Source organism: Arvicola amphibius, chromosome 12, assembly GCF_903992535.2.
Source record: "Arvicola amphibius chromosome 12, mArvAmp1.2, whole genome shotgun sequence".
In the NCBI taxonomy this organism is placed as follows: domain Eukaryota; kingdom Metazoa; phylum Chordata; class Mammalia; order Rodentia; family Cricetidae; genus Arvicola; species Arvicola amphibius.
The window spans coordinates 120,040,585-120,061,224 of record NC_052058.2 but is presented as its reverse complement, the minus strand read 5'-3'; the positions used below and the strand labels follow the sequence as shown (position 1 = coordinate 120,061,224).

At 46.7% G+C, this 20,640-nt stretch overlaps 1 protein-coding gene across 2 annotated transcripts; it reads right to left on the bottom strand.

The window, feature by feature from the left end:
• Positions 1-4,397: 4,397 nt before the first annotated feature.
• LOC119802726 (sialic acid-binding Ig-like lectin 10) lies at positions 4,398-13,455 on the bottom strand. Of its 2 annotated transcripts, XM_038313817.1 has the most exons (11): positions 13,416-13,455; positions 12,969-13,346; positions 12,555-12,833; positions 11,765-11,812; positions 11,151-11,408; positions 10,891-10,938; positions 10,537-10,794; positions 10,179-10,463; positions 9,823-9,910; positions 9,617-9,728; positions 4,398-4,769 (listed from the first exon to the last, which is right to left on the bottom strand). In XM_038313817.1, exons 1-11 carry the CDS (start codon positions 13,453-13,455, stop codon positions 4,509-4,511), a joined length of 2,055 nt encoding a protein of 684 aa, XP_038169745.1. In that variant the 3' UTR covers positions 4,398-4,508. The 2 variants fall into 2 exon arrangements, with proteins under 2 accessions (XP_038169745.1, XP_038169746.1); XM_038313818.1 differs by lacking the exon at positions 10,891-10,938.
• Between the last annotated feature and the right edge of the window lie 7,185 nt (positions 13,456-20,640).

Sequence of the window (20,640 nt, the reverse complement as noted above, 5' to 3'; positions counted from 1 at the left end):
CCAGGAAGTATGTTGCGCCCAGTTCCTAATCTGGGTGAGTAAGCTCTGGGGTTTGCTGTAAACTTCAGGGACTTCTTGGTCTGTCCCTGCAAGAAGAGACAATGCAATTGCTCAGGAGACTGGTTGAGAAAATTCATCTAAAAGTCACTGTGAGGGTCACAGTGGTTTAGAAATCAGCTGAGAAAGAAGCCCTGGGGACTTGTTGGTCATGGGTGTGACCTCCAGCCTGCAAGCTGAAGTGAAGTCTCACCTCTCACTGCTCTGCAGAGCTGTGGCCCCTCAACCAAGTTACATTGCTTCCTGCTTTTACGTTCTTACCTTGTTAGGAAGCAGCAGTGTAGGGAGGTCTCAGCACGTTGCTTGCTGTTTGTTCTGGACATGGCTGTCTACATTTCTTATCTTTGTGCTTGGATGACGTAATACTCTTATGTGTGGATGTAAAAGAACAGCCTTGGGTGCCATTCTTCAAGCAACATACACTTTTTTTGAGATAGGTTTTTCACTGACCAAGTGGGCATGCTGCCGTCAGCCCTTAGGGATCCCCCGGTGCCAGTCTCCCGGCACTGTGACTGCGACATGCCCCGCTTGAAAACTCTTCTAAATGCCATTTATTTATTTGTTCATATGTGTATGGGTTTGTGAATGTGTGCATATGCGAGAGAGAGAGAGAGAGAGAGAGAGAGGGAGAGAGAGAGAGAGAGAGAGAGAGAGAGGGAGAGAGGGAGAGAGAGAGAGCATGTGCATTTGTAATAGAAAGTGAACATCAGAGGCCAGCTTGTGGGACTTATTTCTCCATCCACCATGTGGGTCCTGGGGATTGAACTCAGGTCACCGGGCTTGGCAGGATGCATCTTTACCCACTAACCATTTTGAAGGACTTTTGTTTGTCCATTAACCTGAGTTCTGGAGCTCAAACTCAGGATACCAACAGAGCTATCTCTCCAGTGTGGTATCTGTGGTTTTTTTTGTTGTTGTTGTTGTTTTTTGTTTATTTGTTTTTGTTTTTCGAGACAGGGTTTCTCTGTAGCTTTGAAGCCTATCCTGGAACTAGCTCTTGTAGACCAGGCTGGTCTCGAACTCACAGAGATCCGCCTGCCTCTGCCTCCCGAGTGCTGGGATTAAAGGCGTGCGCCACCACTGCCCGGCTGGTATCTGTGTTTTGAAGCATACATTTACACACACACACACACACACACACACACACACACACACGCACACATGCACGCACACACACATGCACGCACACACACATGCACACATACATGCACACACACATGCATACACACACGCACACTTTTGAACAACTGAGACGACGGAATGATCAGCAGTAGCTGGCATGGTAAAGGAAGCAGCTCTCTCCCACTGGCATTCAGGATGGAGAATGTTCTGGAACATTTGATATAGGAAATGATAAAGATAAGTCAAAGTTGCCACTAAGATTTTGTGTCAGGGCACGTTGGGGGAGTGGGATGGTAAGCTAGGTTCTGGTGAGTGATGGCAGGGGTGTGGAAGAATGTTGCTTGCTGGCTTGTTGAGGCACAGCTACGTAAGCTGTGCTTCCCTCTAGAGGCAGAGGCCATCGCTGCAGTGTGGGAGCCTTCACTGGGGCCATTTCAACGCTCTTCCCCAAGAACTCAATTTTCTCTTCCATTCTCTTCTGAGTGGGACAGGAACGGGACCACCACCGTCACCTTCTCCTGCTTCAGAAAATGATTTTGCAGCCATAAGAGAGTGTCACAAGCGGTGCAGCTTATAAATGATAAAAAGCTATTTCTCATTGTTCTGCAAAGTGCCAGAAGGTTCAACACCTGGCAAGGTACCAGGGTGAACCTGTGTTAGGTGGGAAGAAAGGCAATGGGGTTTGGACTGAATTTGAAGTCAGGATGTAAGACTAGGCTGTGATGTATTTATTCATTCATTTTTTGTGGATTGAAAATTTTTGTTTTGTTTTGAGACAGGTTCTCACTGTGGTGATCCTGATGGGCCTGGAACTCATATAAAACAGTCTGGGCTCAAACTCACAGAGATAGCCTCCCAAGTGCTTGGATTAAAGACAGAAGCCACTGTGCCCTGTGCTACATGTAACAGAGTCTCAGGTAGCCTAGGCTGGCCTCCAGCTTGCCGTGTAACAGAGGATGACCTTGAACCCCTGGTCCTCCTTACGAGAGTGTACCATCATGCCCAGTTTGTGTGATGCTAGTCATTGCACCAAGGGCTTCATGCTTGCCTGGCAAGCGCTCCCCAACTAAGCTCTGTTTTCCCACACACGAAGAAGCTATGTGTCATCATACAGTTGTAGGACTGGACAAGTTGTGGACTTCTAGCCTTTTGTTGTTGTTGTTTTGAGGCAGAGACCCTGAAACTCACTAGGTATTCTAGACTGGCCTCAAACTCGAGATCCACCGGCCTCTGCCTCCCAAGTGCTTGATTAAAGATGTCTACCACATGCCTAGTGAGAGGACCTTATTCTTTTGTCAAGAGACAAAAGAATTGACAACTCCCTCTTAGAAAACCCCACACCCATACTCTTATGTATTTTATCTTTCCTTCTGGGTCTCTTAACCCTACTGCTTAAGCCTAAATATCCCTATTAAGGGGCTGGAGAGATGATTCAGTGGTTAAGAGCACTGGCTGCTCTTTGCAGAGGACAGTAGGTTTAGTTTCCAGCACCCACTTGGCAGCTCACCTGTAACTCTAGTTTCAAGGATCCCGTGTTCTCTTCTGATTACCCCAGCACACATAGGGTATGCAGACAAAATGCTGATATCCATAAAATAAGTGAATAAAGTTTTATTTATTCCCTCCAAGACAGAAAACTTAAAAATTTCCCTGTGGTCAACCATGTCCTCCTATTTTTGCTCCAAGGAGAACCCAATTTTGGATACTCATCCTGTAGAGAGTCAAAAAAGCAACTTCAACCACGAAAGGCCACAGTTGTGGCCATTTCTTGACCATTAGGTCAAGAATCACTTGTCCCATTAGCAGTCATTGTGGCCCTAAGACTTTGTAGAAGACGGCTAATGAGGACGGAATAAATAACAAGTGCTTTCAGAGTCAACTGCTCTACTGCTGGGAGCCCTGCCGCCTAGTTTCGTGTATGAGTGCTTGTCCAGCAGGTCTCCAGATGAGGCAAAAGCCCACAGAGACGATCTCAACTGGCAAGGACCAGAGGACTTCGGGGCGGTGTAGAATGTGTCTGGGACCACACTACCTTCACACGCTCCTCTCTCGTAATATTGATGACTTCAGTGCCATTTGTCAGTCGTGTATGGGACAGATGCGATCATTTCTAGAAACCCCATTTTTTCCCTCAAATATTTTCCTCTAACATTCTTTGGGTGTTGATACTTCTCAGGTTTCTTGTCTGGAGATGCCAGCTGTTCTGACTCCGTGCTGACAGGATCTGGGGCAGGTCACCCTATTTCTGTAAAAATGCTTTGTATAGGATTGTTAGACCACACTGCCTAATGCTTCCCAAGAAGTTTCACCAACTTGGAACCAAGTATTCAAACATATGAACCAACGGGAAACATTCTCACTCCAGCCACTCCACTCTGACTCACTGAATAAGGTAAAGGAGTGATGGATATTATCCCTGATGTCACATTCCGTGTGAACACGCACATATACAAATGTATTCACACACATGCACCCACACGCATACAAACATACATATAAAATGGAAGTGGACCCAGATAGAGCCTGGAGTAGGTGAGTGTGGCAGGTTGGGAGGTGGACACCAGAGCGCCCTCCAGAGAAAGCAGGGTGAGTGTCCACAAACAACATAAAGGATGGGCGATCCTATTACAGTCAGTGCAACTCTGAAGCCACCCTTGAATGCTCCTTTGGCCTTGGATCTTGTAGGCCCCTTGTTGCTAAGGCAACAACTTGGGTAGAGGTCAGTTATTTAAAAATACCTGTGTTAAGGTCGTGACTTCTGTGACTTCTTCCGCAACAATGACTTAGGACTTGAGGGAGAGGCATTGTTACCCAGAACTCTCAGGGACCAGCAGTGTTGTGTTAATGAGTGTAAGTGGGGACAAATACCCTAATGGGAGTCAGGAGACCTAGCTTGAATCTGAAGGATGGCCAGAGTCCCTCTCCAGCCAGCCCATTAGCGCCCACAACATTCAAGATATGCAAGCACAAGAAAGCTTTATTTTGCTAATGACTTATCTAGGCCTCTTCTCTTAAGTCTCCTTTCTGGGTCAGTTAGATGGCTTAGCAGGTTAGGATACCTGCTACCAGGCCCAGAGGCCTCGGTTCAACCCTCAGGCTTCACCAGAGCTGACTCCTCTGATCTTCAGACTCACTGGGAGGAGGCGCGTGGGCCGTCAGAGGACAGCTTATGGAAGGTTCCTTCCACCATGTGGATCCAGGCTTGGTGGCAAGCACATGCATCTCCTGAGGATTATACTGAGAAGAGAAACTGCATTCCTTTAGGGGTCCTCTTTGCTGATCTACTGTTTTCCTTGTAGGGGATCTCAGTTCTCAAGTCCAGGACAATCTCAGTGGAACCTGACTTCTGCATAATCGGTGTCTTGGGGATTCTGGGTCTCCCACAGTCTAAGGCGGGAGAAGTTGAGAGCAGCATAATGGAGCTCTTCTGGGTTATTCTCAGAGATTGGGGCCTCAGAGGATGACTTGGGGTCTGGGCAGCCAGGAGAAGTAAACGGTGGCTCCTTCTGTCTCTTCTTTGACTCAGGGGAGTGAGTGTCCAGGGACGGGATCCTGGGAGGGGTGTCGGGTTTGGCCTTCCAATTCTGAGCCTGAGGGGACAGCAAACACCTTTCACTCACTCAGCTCACAGTTGTGCACCTGGCATGCGCCAGGCACTGACTTGAGAACTGGGCTCTAGCAAGGAACAAGCAGCACACACAGAAATGTAATAATGGCAAGCGCAGAGTGCTCTGGAGAAGCCGGAGGTGGGGCTGAAGAGACAGGTCAGCAGTTCAGAGCCCCTGCTGAACTTCCAGAAGACCCAAGTCTGCTCATCAGCACCATCTCCTGGCTGATCCTAGTCACCTGTAACTTCAGGGACTCTGAGCCCTCTTCTAGCCTCTACAAGAACTTCCCATGCATATATACACATACCACACCACACACACACCACACACACACCATAACACACACACCATAACACACACCACACACACCACAGACACAGACCACACACACATACCATACCACACACCACATAAACACCATAACACACACACACCACATACACATACTACACACACACACACACTACACACACACACACCACACAGACACAGACCACACACACACCACACACATGCAAACACACACACACACCAGAACACACACACACACACCATACCACACACACACACCACACACACACACCACAGACACACCACACACATAATACACACACCACACACACTACACACACACACAATAACATACCCACACACACACACCACACACACTACACACACACACAAGAACAGACCACACACACACACCACACACACTACACACATATACCACACACACATACCGTAACACACACCACACACACACCACACACACACCACACACACACCACACACACACACTACATACACACGACACACACATACCACACACCACACACACCACATACACATACCACACACACATACCATACCACACACCACATAAACACCATAACACACACACACCACACACACATACTACACACACACACACACACCACACACCACACACACCACACAGACACAGACCACACACACACCACACACATCAAACACACACACACACCATAACACACACACACACACACCATACCACACACACACACCACACACACACACCACAGACACACCACACACATAATACACACACCACACACACTACACACACACACAATAACATACCACACACACACACCACACACACTACACACATATACCACACACACATACCGTAACACACACCACACACACACCACACACATACCACACACACACCACACACACACACTACATACACACGACACACACATACCACACACACATACAAATACACACCACAATTAGGAGTAAAAATAAAGCATAAAGCTGAGTGTGGTAGCACACGCCTTTAAACCCAGCACTCAGGTGGAAGAGGCATTCAGATCTCTAAGAGATCGAGGTCAGACTGACCTACAAAGTCAGTTCCAGGTTAGTCAGAACTACACTGGGATACCCTGTCTCAGATAAAACAAAACAAAACAAAACAAAACAAAAACCAAAAAAACCCAACAAAACAAACAAACAAACAAAAACCAAAAAACTTAAACAAACTAAATTAAAGAAGAGTCATTGCTATAGAAAAATAAAATAGTTTTACCACCAAGAAATAATTCTGAGGTAGAGAGCATATGTTAATTGCACCAATTTGATCACTGCATTGTCTGAGTATAGAGGCACATTGTACTTATAAATAGACACAATTGATATATACAAATGCCAATAATAAGTGAACAGGTCATTCTGGACATCTTTGATGGGGTGATTATCAAGTAAAGAGTATTAAATGAAGCCAGGAACCATGCAGTTTCTGTGAAAAACTCTCTGAAGGAAGGCAACAACAATTTCAAGGATTTGAACAGGGTCTGGGGGCTGCGCTTAAGGAAGAACAAGGTGGGAGATGAAAGGACGGCGTGGTGAGGAAACGTGCTTAGGGTGCGAGCTGGGAGACTGAGCTGACTCCTGAAAGTTGGCCTCTGACCTACACATGTGCGCTACAGCGTGCATGCACATCCCCGATAATAATGCTGATAAAGAATACCAAATAAAGATTAAAATTTGAAAAATTAAAAAAGCAATATGGTCTCTGTGGCTACATAGTCAGTCTTGTAAGACAAGGCAACGCTCTCTAACTCAAAGTCCCTCGAGATGACTTTGGAAATCCAAAGAAGTGACCAATGGCAGGTTTAATAGGAATTGAGGTGTTTTGATTTGTGATTTTTTTTCAACTTTTCATTTTGGAATGATCAAAGAGTTACAAAAGTATCAAAAGTGGAGCCAATGATGTAGCTCAGGGTAGAGTGTTTGACTAGCATGCACACTGGAGCCAACGATGTAGCTCAGGGTAGAGTGTTTGACCAGCATGCACACTGGAGCCAATGATGTAGCCCAGGGTAGAGTGTTTGCCTAGCATGCACACTGGATCCAATGATGTAGCTCAGGGTAGAGTGTTTGCCTAGCATGCACACTGGAGCCAATGATGTAGCTCAGGGTAGAGTGTTTGCCTAGCATGCACACTGGAGCCAATGATGTAGCTCAGGGTAGAGTGTTTGCCTAGTATGCACAGAGCCCTAGGGTCCACCCCGGGCACCACATAGATCAAGCATGGTGGCACATGCTTGCTTTGACAGCACTCTGAGAGTAAAGGCAGGAGGATCAGAAGTTCAAGGTTGTCCCTGGCTATTCAGGAAAATCCTTGACTACGGAGGAAATTTAAGGCCAGCTTGGGCTACATGAGAGCCTTTCTGAAAAGTACACAGTCACAGAAGTAGCACAGAAAACCCTGTGCCCTTATCTCAGTTTTCCGGGGATGCAGTATTCACAGAAGGATGCCGATTTCTATACAGTGTACGTCGTTACCTGCCTTCTAGGGGAGACTCCTATACTAGCCCTCCTTCAAAGTGCTCCTATCAATTTTTATAGGCAAGTCTGAGCGTGCCCAGAGGCATTTCTGCCAGGTTTTCTTCTTGAATTATGACCTTAAACTGAGCAGGGGTGTGCTCCTTAGTGCTCAGGACTGTTGCCTTAGCTGGGCATGCCCAGGGTTGTGCTCCTAAACAGGGCATTCATTCTCAGAAGTGTGTTCCTGAACTGAACTTTACTCAGGAGTGTGTTCTTTATCTGAGTATGGTCAGGGGTGCAGGAATCTGCCTGGCCTCAAGGCTGCTTCCGATGGGAGTAAGTCCAGGTCGAGACTGCTCCCGTCATACTAGTGCAGGTAGACACATGGTGACAACCACAGCCAAGATTCAGGACCCTGGACCATCATGGAGCAACTCCCTTCCTGTCCTGCAGAGTTAAGGATGCTTTTTCTCTAACCACAGCCCCCTTCCTGTCCTGCAGCGTTAGGGAATGCTTTTTCCCTAACCACAGGCATTTATTCACCTATGATCTGTGTCATGCAGTTCAGGTTGACTCTGAATTTTATATATAGCCAAAGAAGACTTTTCACTTCTGACCCTCCTGCCTCCATTAGTGTTTGTCACGCACGACTGTGCGCACTTTCATGCTGGGCTGGGGATCTGTGCATGCTAGAAAAACACTCTGCCAACTGAGCAATGTTTCCAGCCTTTTATCTCTGTGAGTTTGTAACCTTGCCAGTGAGCTATAAATGGAATCATGTGGTGTGTAACATTCAGAGACTTTTCATTTGTGTGATTTGTCTTATGCATCAGGAGTTTGTTCTTTTTTCTGCTGAGTAACATTCCAGAGGAAAGGCATGCCAGTGTGGTTTCTACAGGATGCTACGTACAGAAAGGACAAGAACAGAATCAGAGGAGGCCATAAAGAAAGCTGTGGTGTTGAGCGAAGACTAGGATGAAGCCATTTGGGTGGATTCTGAAGAGGATTTGGTGATAGATCAGCTCTGGGGAACAGGAGTGAACGGTTATGCAAAGGCTTTAGCTTCCTTGGGAAAAGCTGCTGATATCTGCTGAGAGAGAGAAGTAAAGGGAGAGGAATAGAGGGAAAAATAGCCAGAAGTTGATTTTGCATGGCCTCAGGTAAGAAATTCCCACTGATGTCTGAGTGTAGATGCTGTCTGGCAGGTTGGATAAGGGTCTGGAATGCAGGGAAGAAGCTGGAGACATGGATGTTCATTTAAGCATTACCAGGTAGCCGTGACCTCATAGTTGTACCTAATGTTTACTGCAAACCCAATAAAACCCAATAAAGGTCACAAACTCCTCTGAATATTTTACAGATGATATATATATATATATATATATACATATATATGTATATGTGTATACATATGGGTGTATATATATGTGTGTATACACACACATATTCCCAGGAGGTAGGCACCACTATTATCCTAATATTATAGTTGAGGCACAGATAAAGGGGGAGTAGAAGCCTAGGCAGCCTACTTTGAGTCCTGTATTTAATCAATAGGATGTATCATATCACAAGGACATTATTAATTGTTGGGTAGGGCTGAGGATGTCATTCAGTGGTACAGCACTTGTCTGGCATCCACCAAAGAGGTGCTGGAAATGTTGCTCAGCGGTAGAACACCTGCCTAGAATCCCCTCGTGAAGGGAGAGAGTGCCAGGCATGCACAGTCTCTGGGTTCTATCCCCAGCACAGTAACTACAAATTAGTGGTTAAACAAAGTTAGTTAGCCCTTGGTGACGACAATAATGAAAGAAATGTAAGCCACCTATGGAGAGAGTCCATGTTCTGTTCCTCAGACTTGGAAGCAGAGGAAGATGTGAAGGCTCAGAGGGAACCAGGGTTTGGCTCTAATCTTGGATGCTTCATGTCTCTAAGGCAAAGGTGTAGGAAGGGAATGGAAGGGATGCGTGCAGAAGTAGCAGGGGATGTTGACGTAGAAATCAAGACCAGCAACTCACCAGGGACCTGGTCTTGGGGGCCACATTGATGTAATCCAGGATTGTGCTGCCCCGTGAGATCTTGGGTCTTGAGGCTTCCTCTTGTGTTCCTTTCTTCTGTAGGGTCTTCACACTGAGGAAATGACCTCTAAATATACTGTTCCATCTGCCCTCTCCCTGGAAGCCCAGAATCCAGTCCTCACCCCCAATAGCTCCTTCCAACTCACATAATCATAATGAGGCAGAGGGCAATGAGAGCTGTAATGCCAAAGCCCAAGAGTGCTCCCTTAGAGAAGGCTGCGGAACTCTCCTTACCTACAGAAGAATGAGCACACACCATGTATGTGACCTTACACACAACGGTGGGCATTTGGCCTCCAGTTCCTGCTGCACACCATGGCCAAGATTCTTTCCTATTTTCTTCTAGAAAACACGACTGCATCCTGGGCTGGGTGTCATGCCTTAACTTCTGTTTCTCTCCACCCACACTTAACTCGTGGGTCCATATCCTCTCAGACTTTGCTCCAACCACAGAGCCCACTCGGGCCCTCCTTAGATAAACTCAGTCCCAAGGGGCCCTTACCAGGCAGTAGCAGAACAGAGGCACTCTGGGCCCCATGGATGTTCCAGGCCTCACAGCTGAGCCAGAGGCTGGGCCAGAGCACCCCATGGAGGCTCAGGGAGCTGTTGGCCCATGGTCCTGTGGCGCTGGAGGTGACCTGGAAGGAGACGTTGCTGCTGTTCCCCTCCAGCAGCCCCTCCCCAAGTCGCCAGCGCAGCGAGGGGGCGGGCCAGGCTCTGGAGGAGCAGCTGCAGTGCAGACCCTCAGCTTCCCAGGAGCAGGATGATCTGGGCATCTGTGGGGGGGCTGTGGAGAAGGAAGAGAAGGGTCAGCAGGGTGCCCCTCATCACAGGTCCCAGGCATCCCTTTCCCCACTCACAGTGCACAGAGAGGCTCAGAGAGATGCGCTGAGCACCCAGTGGGTTCTGTGCAGCACAGGTGAATTCCCCTTCATGTTCCTTCTGGACCAGAGGCAGCTCCAGCATCCCGGGCTCTGAAGACTGGGCCGGGATCAGAGTCTGTGCCAACCCGGTCCAGCTCAGACTGGCTGGGGGGTTGCTATGGGTGACACAGACTAGACACAGGCTTTGGCCCTCCAGGACTGGGAGGGAGGTGCCGTTCCTGAGGATTTCCAATACTGGGGAGGACAGGAGGCAGAGTCACCATGGGGCCCATCAACAGATGCCCCCCATACCCACCCAGATGTCCAGCTTCTTCTGCCCGTCCTTTCTACCTGTCTTGTTTGCTTGGGAAGCAGTCACTCTCAGGTCCTCTGGGGGATCTGCAATGAAGACAGGGAACTGGCTTCAGGCAGGCCGCCTCTCTGGGTGTAGCATCCCTCCCAGAAATGGAAGCTGGGGGTGGGTGAGTCACTAACTGGGTTCCCAACCCAAGCTGTCTGGTGGTCTGACTGCTGTAAGCCTCCTGTTCCCCAACTCTCTCCCACTTCCTTTCCCTCCTCAGAGCTGGGAGCCTGTGGTGGCTCACACTCACACAGCACAGAGATCTCCAGGGTGTATTGCTGGGAACCCCTCCTGTTCTCTGCTTGGCAGGTGTAGTGTCCAGAGTCCCCAGCTTTCACCTGGGGCAGCTCCAGGCCCAGGGTTCTGGAGCCCACAGGGCTGGACTGAGAGAGGATTCGGTCCTCCAGGCTCCAACTCAGTGTGGCAGGAGGATGGCTGTCAGCAGCACAGAGGAGGCGCAGAGACTGACCTTGCTGAACTTCCAGATGTGAGGTATTTCCATACAGTTCTGAGCCCAGAGACACAGAGAGAGAGGAGGAAATAGAGACAGTGAAAGAGGGATAAAGAAGGATGAAGACAGAAACAGACAGAAATAGAGAGACACAGAACTATGGAGACAGAGGAAGGATGGACACAGGCAGAGATGGATACAGCCATAGAAAGAGACAGAGACACAGAGACAGAAATGGGCAGAGATAAAGATGTACAGAAAGGTAGGGATAAGGAAAGAGTAAAGGAGTAGGACACAGGGCATGGGGAGGCAGCAGGAAGAGTTTTGCCTGCCCCCCTCTCCTCCCCCACTCCAGACTTCATTTCTGAAAGAGGATTGGACGGGCCTTACACCACCCCAGGAGACCCTCGTACCTGACACATTGTCACGGAAAATGCTGATAGCAAGATCTCTTGGGGCATCTGGGAGAACATTATGAGTCATCTTCAGAGGGGGAATGTTTTATTCCTCATGAGATGTCTCTCAAGGAAAGAAAAGCACCACCATCCCAGGGAAGGCAAGTGACCAACCACAAATGAAGCAAAGCAACCAACCATTGCCTTGCAGGATACAGGCACACCCAGGATGGGGTGCCTTCCCCTACTTCTCTTGAATGTATGTATATGTGGTGAACATGCATGTGTATATAGGTGCACATGTGTGCACATACATGTAGGAAGAAGCCAATTTAGTTAGCCAACTTGCCTTGGAGCTCACTTGTCTCTCTCTGACTCAAAGCAATGAGGTTACCAGTGGGCTACCATGCCTGACCAGTTTTTATGCAGGTTCAGACAGTCCAAAATCCATTCCACACGCTTTGTGTGTCAAACTACTTATCAGCTGAGCCATCTCCCAGAAACCCTCTTCCTCCTTTGAGACATGATCTCATATATTCTAGTATGTATATGTGCTATGTAGCCAAGGAGATGGCCTGAAACTCCTGGTCCTCTAGTGCTGGAATACAGATGTGTACCATCACCTCTCATTAATGTGGTGCTGAGGATGGAACACAGGACCCTGTGCATGCTTGTGCATGCTAGGCAAGCACTGCACCAACAGAGTCACATCCCCAGCACCTCCACGAACTCTCCTGAGCATGGAGTTGGGGGATTCTCTACCTCCCACCACCAGGACTGCGAAGAGCCCAAAGCACCATATACTCACAGGCCATGCTTAGTCGGATGGTCCTCTGCAGGCTCTTTCTAGGCAAGTCCACCTGACACGTGAGCTCAGTATCGTGATGCTGAGGTCCTGGAGTAAATCTGAGTACTGAGTAAGGGGAGGTGTGCGGTCTGGTTTCTTGGGAGGAGATGGCAGCCCCCATCCAGGAGAAAGAAGGATCTGGGCATTGCTCAAAGGCCCAGTGAAACAAGCAGACAGCTGTGACTGGCTGCCCAGGCTCCAGGATCTCAGGAATGAAGACATCTGGCTTTTGAGTCAGGGCTAAGGGAGAAGGTGCCAATCCTGCGGCGTCAGCTGCCCCTCCCTAGAAGCGGCTTTCTCTGCATCACGGCTTATCTCCCACTGTTTCTCCCCCCGTGAGAGACAAGGGGTCCCTGCTATGCCCACAACTCTTACCTTCCACTTGCAGAAAGAACCCATCCTGAAAACTGAATTTCTCAAATCCTCTCTCCACGCGGAAGGAGTAGCCTGAGGAGTCTCTCCACTGCACGTCTTTGATCATCAGGGAACAGTTCTTTTTCCAGACATCCCCCAAGAGCTGGAATCTCCCCTGGGTTTCTGGTCCTATTAATTTATCTTTGTCATTTGTGGCCACTAGAAATTTAGACGATGAACTTCTGGTGACTTTGAACCAGTAGCCATACGCTGGGGCAGTGTCACGCCAGCGGCTCTCAGGGGAGAAGAAAGAGCAGGGCACGACAACACACAGACCCTCCTGTACCTTCACAGTCCTCTTCACCAGGAGGAAGTAGTCTCTGTTCTGACCTTGAGACCCTGAGGAAGACAGGCTTGACCTGTAGCCCAAGTTCCAACTTGGGTCATTCCGGCCGTGGGCCCACTCACCTTCCAACAGCAGGGACAACAGAAACAGCAGCAGTGACATCGTGGTCTTCGGAGGATCTTAGACTTGCACAAGGTGGCTTCCTTCCCCAGCTGTGACCGCTGGAGTGAGAGTGAAGGGGAAATGTAGGCGGAAGCTGAGCTCTGAGAACTGGTGCGAGACGAACTGCTGTTGGCAAGTTCTGCGGCCATTGATCTCTCTCCCTTTCTCACCCACTCTCTCCGTACCCACTTGCCTATTGCATGTTTTGTGGGACATTTGGAGCTTGGATATTTGGAGCCGGTCCTTCTCAGTCAGACATTTCTGGTGGCTGGGATGGAAGGACAGGGCTGTGTCTAGCCTGGAGACCTGGCTGTGGATGGATGTAGGTTGGGCTTTCCCCTTACGTGTTAGGTCAGTAAGAAAGCAGAAGTTAAAATTTTGGTGAGTGCCTCTTGAAGGGGGTCCTGGTGGGTACAGAGGAGTGAGCGCTTCTGGAAGGAGCTGGTCTCACCACCTAAAATTCAGAATGCCTGGCTGACTGAGGTACAAAAAAGCATAATCATTCTATTTCTTGGTATAAAAATATCTCAAACACCTGATGGGATCTACTCATGTTAAAAATGAAGGTTTTGGTTTGTCTGATGTTCAAGTGTAACTGGGTATTCCTCAGCACGCTTGTTTCTCTTTACCTGTCCCGTAGTCAGGCAAGCATAGACTGGTCTCAGCCCACCCTCCGGTCTTCCTGCTGAGCTACTGAGCTCCAGAGGCATCCACAGACGTCAACACAGCTCCCTGTTTCCCCTTCCTCTTCAGTCAGAGATCTGAGGGTCCCACGTGCAATTCATGTATTGATGACATTTCCCGGACCTGGGGCTGACACTGGTACTAGGAATCAAGGCACCTAAAGGGTGCGGTGTGTATGGTGTACATGTGCATATGTGTGTAATAAACTTTAGCAGTCTGAGTGTGAAGTGTTTCCCAGACGGTGAGAGTGAAGGCTGACAGAGGTGATCACTTGGGGGTGAACCTAAGGGCTAAAGCTCTGACCTGACTCCCTTCCATCCTTGAGATGTGGCCAATCGCCGCATGCTCCTACCACAGACAGGAGCTGGTCAGTTTCCTGCCATGCCTTCCTTGCCACAGTGGACTGTTCTTTCTGACCTATGAGCCAAAATAAACGCTTCCTCCCTTTAGTTTCTTCTGTTAGGTATCTGGTCACAGCAATGAGAAAAATAACTAAGATTTTCTCCAAGATACTGTTCTGTTACCTGGTCCTCCTTTTCTTTTACTTTTACTTATGTGTGTGTTTCTGTGGTGTGTGTGTGTTTGTGTGTGTGTGTGTGTGTGTGTGCACATGTGCACATGAGTGCAGGTACCCTTGGAAGCCAGATGTGTTGGATCCTCTGAAGCTGGAGTTCAGGCAGTTGTGAGAAGACTGACATGCGTTCTAGAACCCAATGCTGGTGCTCTGGAAGCACAGTATGAACTCCTTACTCCTGAGCCATCTCTCTAGCTCCCTTACCTGGTTCTTCCCAAAATGACACTTGCTCATGATAAACGTCTGTATATCTGGGGACCAAGAACAATTCTTCATGAGAGGAGTACAAAGGCGAATTCCACAAGGTGTCTGATCTCAAGGGTGTCTGACTTGATAAATGAATAATCTGTAAACTTCAAAGGCTCATAGGCTGGGGATGCTAGGGTAAGCATCAATGGCAGAAACATATGGCAGAGAGGTCATTTATTCCTGGTAGAAGGAAGCCACTACAGGTGTCCTGGAGGAAGTGGCCATTGTCTGTTCCTGCCTGCATTCCTTGAAAATAATGTTTTATTCATCATTTTAAAAAACATACATTTATACAATCTATACTGATCATATCTACCCACCACTACCTTTTTCCAAATGTCCCTAGTGTCTCACTATCATTCCCCCGTATGGGTGTAGCAGATAATATCCTCCACTTCCTAGGGGAGCTCATTAAGACATAGGGTATCCTAAAGAGAGATGAAACATTCCACTCTGTAAAGAAGTGGGTTAAGCCCAGGAAATAAACAACTTAAAGGCTTCAGGAAGTCTCTAAAACTGAGTAGATTCATTTGATCTCCACCCCAAACATAGATAAGCAGTAAAGACTGTTAAGAACAATCAGACAAATTGAGCATCCTAGTCTAGGATCAGACCAGTTGAGTCATCTGGAAGAAACAGAGACCAGGTGAACTGCTTGGAAGAGACACTCTTCAACCTGCAAGTTATGCAGGCTTCACTTTGGTGAGTTGTCAGTCATCCTAGGGTGGGCTTTTGTGATGGAACAGTCTGAGTCATTTGTTCTCCTGGGTATCCAGACTCAGGCCTGTCACTGGTTCTTATCTGGAGTGAGAGGATAATTCATGTCTCCATAGAAATAGTGCCATGATCATCAAAATACCAAATAATCCAATTAATATGGGGTATAGGCCTAAACAGAGAATTCTCAATAGAAGAATCTCAAATGGCCGAAAGACATTTAAGGAATTGCTCAGCATCCTTAGTCACCAGGGAAATGTAAATCAAAACAACTCTAAGATATCATCTTACACCAGTCAGAAAGGCTAAGATCAAACACACTGACGACAGCTTATGCTGGAGAGGATGTGGGAGTGAAAACTTGTACAGCTACCTTGGAAATCAATATGGTGATTTCTTAGAAAATTGGGAATCAATCTATTTCAAGACCCAGCTATACCAATCTTGGGCATATACCCAACAGATTCTCAATCATACCCCAAGGACACTTGCTCAACTATGTTCATAGCAGTGCTTTTTGTATCAGCCAGATACTGGAAACAGCCTAGATGTCCCCCAACCAAAGAATGAATAAGGAAAATGTGGTACATTTATACAATTTTACTCAGCTGTAAAAAATGACTTCATAAAATTTGCAGGCAAATGGATGGAATGAGAAAAAAAATCATTCTGAGTGAGGTAACCCAGACCAGAAAGACAAACATGGTATGTACTCACTCATAGCTGGGTATTAGGAGTAAAGCATAGGATAACCAACCTACAATCTACAGCCTCAGAGAGGCTAGATAACAAGGAGGACCCAAAGAGGGATGCATGGATTTCCCTGGGAAAGAGGAAATAGAAGAGATCTCCAGGGTAAACTGGGGGTGGGGGAGGGGTGGAAGGATGACAACTTGAGGCAGCAGGAGGTGGGGGCAGGGTGCAGGAGGTAGGTTGGAGGTGGGATAGAGTGGGAGAGTAGCAAAAGAGACATCTTGATGGGGACATTTTGGGGTTAGGGAGATACCTACCTGGTGACAGGGAATCCCTAGGAATTCACAGGATAATCCCAGGTAAGACTCCTAGCAATAGTGGAGATGGTGCCTAAACTGACCTATGTAATCAGATTGGTGACTCCCATAATTGTCATCAGAGATACTCTATCCAGTAACTGATGGAAGCAGAGGCAGTGGCCCACAGCCAAGTGCTGGGATGAGCTCTGGGAGTCTTACTGAAGAAAGGGAGGAGGGATCGAATGAGCCAGGGGGGTCATGATGGGAACCCACGGAAGCAGCTGACCTGAGTTTGTGGGAGCTCATGGACTCTGTACCAACAGTTAGGGAGCCTGCATCAGACCAAGCTAGGCCTTCTGCATGCATGTGACAGTTGTGTAGTGCCTGGTGTCTTCGTAAGGTTCCTAAGTAGTGAGATCAGAACATATCCCTGGTGCTTAGCTGGTTTTTGGAAACCTGTTCCCCATACTGGATTGCCTAACCCAGCTTTGATACAAAGGGAGGAGCTTGGTCCCATCTCAATTTGATGTGTCATACTTTCTCCAAGCCCATGGGAAGCCTGTTCCCTTCTCAAAGGAGATGAACAAATGGAAAGGAAAAAGGTAGATGGGAAGTGCAGGGGAGGGGCAGTGGGAGGAGAAAAGGGAGGGAAAACTGTGGCTGGTATGTAAACTAAATGAAGAATATTATTTAAATGAAAATAAAAATTTAAAAATGTGGGTCTTCCTACTTAAAATAATTCAAACATGAAAAAAAATATCCCTCATAGGTATATTCAACCACTAGTGTTTTAGTTAACTCCACATGAAGTCAAGTTGACAATCAAGAATAGCAATCACATTGTCTGTCCTTTTACACATACTTGCCTAATTCTCCTGATCATTCTTTCCCCCAATCAGTTCCCCCTGTTCCATCAGGGTGATGGTTAATCTTGACTGTCATCTTTATTGCATGCGAGGTTAGTGAAGACACCTCTAGGTGTGCCTATGAAGATATTTCCAGAGACAGATCGTGATTGGTGACATTACTGTCACCCAACATGATGGCAATATTGCGATGAGGTAGAAAGTAGAAAAGTCTTAGATGAGGAAGTAGGTCACTGTAGTGGTTTCCTTAGGGTTATATATTATGCTGATTAGCTTTTGTCAGCTTAATACAAGCTAGAGTCATCTGAGGAGAGAGGACCTCAACTGAGATGTCTTTATCAGATTGCCCTGTGTAGCTGTCTTTTGGGATGTTTTCTTGAGTAATGATTGATATAGGAAGGTCCAGCCCTTTATGGCTTATGCCACTTCTTGAAAAGTTGTATAAGAGAACAAATTAAGTTAGTAAACACATTTCTCTGTGGTCTCTGCTTTAGTTTCTATTTCCAGGTTCCTGTGTAGGCTTCACTTCGTAATGGATTGTAATCTCTAAGCCAAATAAACCCTTTCCTCCACAAGTTGGTTTTGGTCAGTGTTTTATTACACCAACAGAAAGCAAACTAGGATATTACTCTTCAAGAGAAACGGAGTTTGGTTCCCAACATCCACATAAGGCAGTTCATTACCATCCATACCTTCCAGTTCAGGGGATCCAACACCTTCTTCTGGGTACCTCCATTGGAACCAGTGTACATATGGGTATATAAATAAAAATAAAATAAAAACTACAAAGTATAGCCTAGTCTTTTGGAGCTTACTGTCTTATGTAATCTGTGGATATTGTTAGTAAGAAGGCCTTTATTAGATGCATCCATCTACTCTGGACTGGGACTGTTTGCCTTTTATGATTTGCCTAGTCTGAAGGCTAAAGCGTACCCCAAAATGACATACATAACTTAGGTCTTGTTTTGCTCATCCTAGATAAGATTTATTTAAACATCAAGTGTAAGAAAAATAATGTGTTGAATAAATTGCTCCATGTACTTTGTCACCATAGCCTGAGCAAACTGACACCTGGTGTCATTTGAAGATGATACATGTCCCCCACAAGGCAAGTACTTATATATCTTTGTAGGAATGGTGGATTATACAGGGCACAATTCATACAGTGCAGTGACTATTTCAAAAATATTTATTTTATGTGTATGCATATATGTCACTGTATATTGCACATGTGTGCAGTTACCTGTGGAATACAGAAAGCGGTATCAGACACCTTGGAGCTGGAGTTACAGATGCTTATCAGCAGCCTGATATGGGTACTGGAAACCAAACCCAGATTTTCCTGGAGCACCACCCAGTGCTCTTAACCACCGAGATATTGCTCTAGTTCCAGGGGTAGTTTTTCTATTCTTCCAAGATGTGGCTGCACAGAGGATGGAAGGAGAAAGGGAAGAATAGTTGGACAACCAGAGGAAGTGTCAGAGGATCCTCGGGACTAGCACTGTTTCTGCATTGTTACTTCATTCAAATGCGCTAGCTCACCCTTTCCTGGGACAGGTCAGCTCCCATTTGGGGCTGGTGCTGTGTAGTTGCTTCTTCCTGACTGAAATACCTCTGTAGGGAAGGAGGGAGGCTCACCTAAGTTACAAGAGTTACAGAAATGCAAAAGAGAGTGACAAGATCCACAAGGTTTCCCCTTAAGGTTATACAAGCAGCGAACAATTGCTGTAGGGGAGGAGACTCTGGTGGAGTTGCCTGAAAACTGGGCAGGGATATACAGGTTGCATCTTCTGTGAGTCACCCATACTGGGGTGGGCTTTGTGGTGATGTGCCTAAAGCACCCACACTTTTGTAAGAAACCTACACTCCTGCCTCTGGAAGTAACTGTAGTAAACTCATTTACTTATCAACCTAAGATAGGATGGGATTGTTCCCATGGTCTGCCATTCAAGGCATATATAGGATGTTGACACAGACCATGGGACACCCTCCCTGAGATCTGCTCCAGGGCAGTAAAAAGAAGACCTCAGAGTAGCAAGGACTTAGAAAAATTCTTATCTTTCTAAAAAGGACTTTAGGAAAAGACAGGCTCACACAATCTCAAGGTAACTTTATTATTGCTTCTTGAAAAATTCTTCTCTGAAAAATCTCTTTACAGCTTCCTAATTAGCTCTACACAGACTCCTCATTGCTCTACATCTTTCTCTTTGCTCTTTACACTGCTGCTGCTAATCTTTTGCGCAGCCAAACTCTAGACAATTATAAGTTACATTTTCGATACTTGATGATCCTCCAGCCTCAGTGGAACTCTGAAACACAGCTTGCTCCAATATGGAGAGGGCCAAGAGCCAGCCAGGAGGAGAGGAACTCTGAAACACAGCTTGCTCCAATATGGAGAGGGCCAAGAGCCAGCCAGGAGGAGAGTTTCCTGCTCAGAGGACCAAGAGAGCTAACCAGGAGAAAAGACCAAGAGAGAGGGCCAAGAGATACCTCAGTGGCTCCCTGAGACACAGACATTGACAGTACAGGACAGACCAAGAACAATTCCCAAAGATTCAGGTAGCCACTGCAAAGATGGACCAAGACACAAAGACATTGCCTGCAGCAACTGAAGGAAGGCGCTAATGCAAGAATTCATCCAACAACCTAAAAAGCAACATGATAACACTGGAACCCAGTGGTCACACAACAGGAAGACTTGATTATTCTAACCCAGAAGAAGCAGAAGAAAAAGATTTTAAATGTAACTTTATGAAGATGATGGAGACCTTTAAAGAGGAAATGAAAACCCCCCTTAAAGAAATGCAGGAAAAGACAAAAAATCAGAAGAAATTAATATATCCTTCCAAGAAACCCAAGAAACCCAAGAAAAAACAAACAGGTGAAGCAAACAGTTCAAGATTTGAAGACTAAAATAGAGACAATAAAGAAAACACAAACTGAGGGAATTCTGTATATGGAAAATCTGGGTAAATGTACAGAAACTACAGAGGCAAGTATACCCAACAGAATACAAGAGATGGAAGAGAGAATCTCAGGTGTTGAAGATACTATAGAGGAAATCAGTTCATTGATTAAAGAAAACATTAATTCCAACAAATTT

Excerpts from the sequence above, each read along its gene's own strand:
- LOC119802726 (XM_038313817.1), bottom strand. The coding sequence starts at position 13,455 with ATGTCACTGCTGCTGTTTCTGTTGTCCCTGCTGTTGGAAG. Across the intron at positions 10,795-10,890 it reads TTCCCAAGCAAACAAGACAG|TATTGGAAATCCTCAGGAAC; the intron begins GTAGAAAGGACG and ends TGTCCTCCCCAG. Across the intron at positions 9,911-10,178 it reads CTCTGTTCTGCTACTGCCTG|GTAAGGAGAGTTCCGCAGCC; the intron begins GTAAGGGCCCCT and ends ATTCTTCTGTAG.